The following is a 6,874-nucleotide window of genomic DNA, read 5'->3' on the forward strand; positions in this document are numbered from 1 at the left end:
ACTTCTAAATTGTAATCAAAGGCCGCATAGAAGTCACACCTTAGTATCATGATTTCTAAACAACAACGATAGCCAGTCACGAACTTGACAGATAAAATTATGGACCATTTGATTCAATGGCTAAAAAAACAGTTCGTTTGGAAGCAAACTAACTTGCGGTGTATAATGTATGTGAGGGGACAAAAACATCAATTCAGATGTATTAATTTATAAAAAAACATGGATACTTACGTAAAGGGTGATGGCTTGTATATTTATATATATAGAAGTCATGTTTATTATCTAAGCAACTTGTTAGTTGCTTCTAACCTATCCTTATTATGCTTGCAGTATATCCCCTCCTATTTTCTCAACTATGGCAATATGGCCCTTAGAATTTGAGCCTATAAGTCATAATGATAACGACAATTACTTCACTTCTTATTACTACTCATTTCCTCATCAATTTTCTTCACTTGAGTCACAGGTTGAGGTTCAAACGTCTACACCACCCTCTGTCCCTAACATGGTGAAGAAGCTCAACCACAATGCTAGTGAACGTGATCGCCGTAAGAGAATCAATATCTTGTATTCCTCACTTTCTTCAGTTCTTCCTTTGGCAGATCAAATGGTATGTTAGGTGTTTTTACTTACAAATAAAAATAGTTAGGAGTTGTTACTTGAGTGTTTGTGGTGTGTTGATTTTATTCTTCCTTGAGCATAAAATAGACATAATTAGAAGCTAAATTGTGATTAATAGAGATATTGTTCCGTGTGTGTTGATTTTGAAGAAGAAGATGAGCATTCCTGGAACAATTTCACAAGTCCTCAAATACATACCTAAATTACAAAAGCAAGTGGAAGGACTAACTAAGAAGAAGGAGGAACTTTTATTGAGAATTTCACAGCAAGTAGATGCACTAATGAACAAAGAATCTCAAAGAAAAATTGCACCTCATAGTTATGCTTTTGTAGTTTCAACAAGTAGATTCAATGATAATGAGGCTTCTATTCAGATTTCCACTTGTGAGGAGGCCAACAAGATTTCATTCTCTGAGATCTTGTTATGTTTAGAGAATATTGGGCTTGTCCTTCTAAATGCTTCTTCATCTGGAACTTTTGGAGAAAGGATCTTCTATAACTTGCATCTCCAAGTAAACATTATAATATTTCTTAATTTAGCTCCAATTAGTGTGTTTTATGTGTTTGATAGAAGGTGATGTCCACTATAAAGTTTTGGACAATTTTTTGTGTGTACAAATTTGTGAACTAATTAAAAGTATCTATGTTTATTCAGGTGGAGAAAACATACAGATTAGAGTCTCAGATTCTAAGTGAAATGCTTTTGTCAATGTTAGAGAAGAAGATCTAATCAAATTAATGTTCGCTGTTATGATGAAGATCTCATTGCTCAGTTATTAAATTTGATCCCTGAAAATTTGTACATATTTTGGAAGCATGGATTGCAAGAGAGAGATCACACACCCCATTATATTATGCGTTCATGATGTTACTCTTAGGGGATATTTAGATTTATAAAGAACTATTATATCATAATTTAGTTAGTTTTATTACTTTATTTCAATTTATATGTAGTTTATCTGTTAGTTATTATTTGAATTTATTACATCGTGTAATAACTTTTGTTTATATAATAAATTGTTTGGGAGTAACTCATATTGAGTATGACCAATATTAACATGTTCCTAAACTTATATATGATATTATAGCGGTTTCATCAGTTATGACTTATTCTATCATCATTCCCATGTCAAGATGCCAAAAAATTAGTCCCAAACAGAAAGGTCATCGATGAGAAAAGAAATCACCACTAACATAATTTGTCAATAGGAAGAAAAAAAGCATCATCAGGATCATCGTTGGTGACAAGTGAACTCAATAGTATAATAACCATTGGAATTAATGATCGTCGATAGGAAAAGAAGTTAGTGCTCATATAACTTATCATTTGAAGATAAAATATCATCCAAGGAGGACAACCAATATATATAAAATGAAATTTTTTATTTTTGTATTGAAACATGCTGGTATTTGTTTATTTAGACGACTTCCATATGAAATTTGGAATTATTAAGTTGAAGGAAAAATGAATGAAAACTTACACAAGGTGACACAATAAATAAATGGAGATGACTAATTGTAGTTCCTAATTTTTCAGCATCTCCACAATGGAATGGTGTCCAAATAGTTCATAGAGGATGAAACTGCTCTGATACATTATATAAGTTTAGAAATAGGTTAATATTGGTCAAACTCAATATGAGTTAGTCCCAAATAGTTTATTATATAAGCAGAAACTATTATAAACGATAAGATGATAAAGTCATATAATAACTAATAGATAAACTATAAATAAATTCAAATAAAATGAGACTAAAATAATTATAGAAGATTAAACGGTTACTACAGTAGACAAATGATTGGGCCAAATAATATATACTTATGAAAAAAAATATGTATAGATTTTCAGGCATCGAATTTAATATGATGTAAAATGGAAAATTGTAAAATAGTGGCAAAAACTATTATGAAGCAAAAATTATAGAAGATTAAGGACTTAAGTACCAATCGGAAATTGTAATAACAATACCACTATTAGCATTAAACCAAATACAAGATCTCCCCGCCATTAAATCAAAAGCAACCACTAAATTATGTCAAACCTCCTTAGTCCTTACACACAACAATTAGGTCAACATCCAATGACAAGTAAATTATGATAATCGGCATTTACACATAAGCCGGAGTGCCTCCAGAATAAATTTAATGAATTTCATAGTTTATATCAAGTTGGTCAGAAACTTATTTTAATGTGTTGATTTTAATTTGTATATTATTCTGAATTTCATAACTACCACCTCATTACTCTTAAATTTTTTAACCTCATTCACTTGAGAGATTAAATTCTTAATTAACAAGATAATTTTATTCTTAATATTATAATCAATATTTTTTTATATTTTTCCTGCATCCTTACCAAAATCAATTATTCTTACTATTGTAACTGTTTAAAATTAGGATTTCTACATTTGAATTTAATTTTAAACATATTTTTATGACCTAAAAAATTTTAAATATAGTAGTAACTTTTAAACATTTTACTTTTTATTGGCTGTGTAATTAAGTTAAAAAAATAGTATATTGCGTAAACAAATACAAATATTATACGAATCAATACTTTTTGTTCGTTATAATATAGTATAAGAATAATTAAAACAATATTTCCTTAGAATTATTAATGCATTTTGTACTGAACACAAAAAGTGAAAATATGTTGACTAATATATTATTTGGATTTGTCTTCATAATATATCACATTTGTTTAACTTAATTATACTTATTATCCTTTTTTATTTAAAAGATCACACATATTTCTTATGTAGATGTAATCAGTGTAACGTACGTATAAAAATCAGGGCTTTTTTTTGTAGGTATAAAAAATGGAGAAATAATTTGTGTAATTTTACTAAAATTCAGGGAGTTTGAATTTAATTTACTCTTACTTTTATTATTAGTATTATTATTTTGTAAATTAGTTGTGTAGCTTTAATGTAATTTTAGACGAGTTTTTAAAGTATAACTTTCTAATTAAAAGTATGTTAATAATTTATTTAAATATATTTATATTTTTTGAAAACAAATATAAATTTTAGACTTTGTTGTTGTTGCCAGAAAAATAATTTTTTAATCTTAATGATCTATGAGGATTAGAGGATTTTTATTGTGTATATATTATTAAAGAGGTATATATAAATATTTATATTTCATAGGTGTCCGATAATATTATTGCAGAAAACATTAGAAAAAGTCAAAGTTGGTTTTTGGCAAACCCAACTGACAATTACACTTTCTAACTTATAAAAATTCTCTCAAATTACAAGAACCTAATAATTGAGAGTAAGTATTTTTATACTCTTATCCTCTAAAGATTTCCATATAAATTTGCCTTGCGGTACCATGAGTTTTGCTAATTATTTCGTGCAAACTTTACATTTGCTCTTATAGTAATTTCCTCAGTATTTTGGTTATGAGATAATCTTCTATTTTTCACAATCCAAAAAATGATATATACTAGCAGCCAAGACAAAAAAATAGATGATTATTGAAAAAACTTATTTTATATAATATTATAAACATTATGAAATTCAAGTTTAGTTAATTTATTCTTTAGGGTGTATTTGGTATAGATTATATTTTGAGTCTTTGTTTATAAAGTGTAAGATTATAAGCTAATCCCATTCATTTGGATAATAGAGAAAAACTATTTTTACAGATTAAATTACAAAAAAAAAATGAAATTATTTGTTTATATTATGATTATTTTTGTTGTTTTAATAATATTTTTAAAGTATAGATTTTTTAATATTTATCATCATATGTATTTGTACTGTAAATTTTGTAATTGTTAAGATCTCATGATAAAGATTACAAATATATTAAAAGAAAAGACAATATGAAAATTAATATCAATATTTAAAAACAACATCACACAAATAATAAAGTTATTAAACTTGAATTAGACAATTCATAAAATAAATAGTGCACAAATGATAAAAAAAGCAACACAATGGGGATGAATCCAAAAAGGATGAAAGTGTTATTGAAATTGATGGATAAAATGGGAAGTGAAATTGGTTGGAAAATATATGCAGTCCAAAAAAATAAATCACCATAAAGGAGATGTCACTTTTTACTTATTTTTTCATAAATAAAAGTTGAGTTTATAATCTAAGTGAGTTCTCAAACATACTTGTGCTACCACTTTAAGCTTATTTTAAAAAAATAAGTAAAAACTATAAACTTTTATTAATACCAAACTCGCTATTAAATTACATTTTGTCATAGAACTTAATTATTTTAAAATCTATGAGAAATATTTTGAGGTGCTTTACTTGAAACATTTTATAAAGGTATAAGTTATAAGAAAAATACAATATGTGCTAGTTGTTGGTATGTTATGTCTTTATTGTATGTAAAGAATTATTATATATATATATATTCATGTATAAGTTCTATATTTATTTTAACAGATATGGTACTTGTTATCATTTTATTGTATTGTTATGTTTATTTATTTGAATGATGTAGAATTATTAAATTATATATGATTTCTAATCAATGTGCATTTTTCAAATCTTTCTATCCAAATTATTATCTTACCATCATCTGGTACGTGGAATTAAAGTTCATACCCTTGGAACATAAGAAACATACGGGATTATTTTTACATATATGATTGATAGGATATAAATTTATATGTGGTGCTTAAAAATGTGAATTTGGTCCGATCCAGAGTAAGATATTATATTTATTTTGTATATGTGATTTCTCATATGAGGGATCTGTATATGCTTAAGTAATAGTAACATGGTGATGTAGTGAGAAAAATCTAAGAGAAAATAAAAATTAAAGTTGTATTGCTTTAAGTGATTACTAAATGAGGTTTATGTCTCACTCCTATCTTTTTACTTGACCTTTGGTTGAGTTAAAAAATAAGTGTCTTATGTTAGATCTAAGGGTAAAAAGACCAATAATTTAGTGAAAATAAGAAAAGATTATTTATCACTTTTTCTTAGAGATTTAATACTCATTTTGTGTATGTGGGATTTATGGTGACCAAAATTTCTTTAATATGTATGCTGAAGAAGATAGAAATAATTTATTCCAATAAGAAACTTAGGCTTCGCGAAGAAAAATTACAACTCATTATTTTGGAATTTTCAACTATAATTGTTGTCTTAAGAAGTGTAAATGTAACATCCTAAAATTATGTTTTCTAAATTAAGTTTTGTATTTACTATTATGATTTATTTATATTTATTTATTTATCAAAGAATAAAGAATTTCATATTTTGTTTTATGATAAAATATTTACAATAATATAATGAAATTAGTTTAAGAACATAATAAAATGTTAAGATAACGATGAATAATAGAATTATATTGTTTTAATATTCTTTATTTCCGAAGGAAATGAACAAGATATCAAACGTTGAATAGCATACTTATATACAAAGTATTCAATTAAATTTTATTTTAAAAATTAATAATAATGAGAAATACCAAGAATGAAGAAAAATGATATACAAAGAGATTATCTATGCATGGATAGAAAATTTAAATTTAAGGATTTCCACCTAAAATCAAATTAAGGGGATATGAGTTTATCTAAATCATTATTTACATTGCGTTATGCAAAAGAAGGTTTAGTAATCAGGGTCAAATATTTGGTCAGGTAAAATTTGTTTAAAAGAAAATCATATATTATATCTGAAATCAAATAGACCACAAAAAATGAAAAATATATTATTGTTGTAGCGGAATATCCATGGAGAAATTTAAATAGAGAAAATGACACTGAGAAATTAACGTGGTTCAGCAATTTGCATACGTCCACGGTTGAAGAGCAACAATGATATTATCACCATGAAAGAGAATTACAAGTTCACTCAAGTGTTTCACTCACTTCCAAAACCCAAGTACACCCAATATCACCCTCTCTCAAAGTATATCTTAAAAGATAAATAGATATTATTGATGAAGAAATTAATTTCTAATAGAAAAAATCTAACAAATCTTTTAGGGGATATCATTGAAAAAATCAACATGAGTGGTATTGTCGTCTTTGGCAAGCACAACATTGAAGTTAAGCGATGAATAGGTAGCCAACCCAACAAATAGAGAGGTAGATCCTCTCAATTAGCAAGTTAACTAAACAAGTTAAGTAAGAGCATCTTAACCATTCATGAAAGAAAATCAACTTTGTTTTAATTCTTTGCAATTGTTTCCTTCTACAATTTTCCTCCATTTTCACCTATCGGAGTGACCAGCTTGCCAATAAACATAAACAACTTAGTATATAAGCACATATGGG

General features: G+C 26.6%; 1 protein-coding gene across 2 annotated transcripts; it reads left to right on the top strand.

Moving 5' to 3' along the window:
• On the top strand, positions 291-1,425 carry LOC109333848 (transcription factor ORG2-like). 2 transcript variants are annotated; one of them, XM_019569427.1, is made up of 3 exons: positions 291-610; positions 771-1,133; positions 1,277-1,425. In XM_019569427.1, exons 1-3 carry the CDS (start codon positions 356-358, stop codon positions 1,349-1,351), a joined length of 693 nt encoding a protein of 230 aa, XP_019424972.1. In that variant the 5' UTR covers positions 291-355; the 3' UTR covers positions 1,352-1,425. The 2 variants fall into 2 exon arrangements, with proteins under 2 accessions (XP_019424972.1, XP_019424974.1); XM_019569429.1 differs by having other exon boundaries at positions 774-1,133.

This window comes from Lupinus angustifolius, chromosome LG19, assembly GCF_001865875.1.
Source record: "Lupinus angustifolius cultivar Tanjil chromosome LG19, LupAngTanjil_v1.0, whole genome shotgun sequence".
In the NCBI taxonomy this organism is placed as follows: domain Eukaryota; kingdom Viridiplantae; phylum Streptophyta; class Magnoliopsida; order Fabales; family Fabaceae; genus Lupinus; species Lupinus angustifolius.

What these genes read in the sequence shown, in the direction of transcription:
- LOC109333848 (XM_019569427.1), top strand. Translation starts at nt 356, where the DNA reads ATGGCAATATGGCCCTTAGAATTTGAGCCTATAAGTCATAATGATAAC. An exon ending in TTCCTTTGGCAGATCAAATG is followed by an intron (nt 611 to 770) that starts GTATGTTAGGTG and finishes TTGATTTTGAAG; the next exon opens with AAGAAGATGAGCATTCCTGG. An exon ending in TCTATAACTTGCATCTCCAA is followed by an intron (nt 1,134 to 1,276) that starts GTAAACATTATA and finishes ATGTTTATTCAG; the next exon opens with GTGGAGAAAACATACAGATT.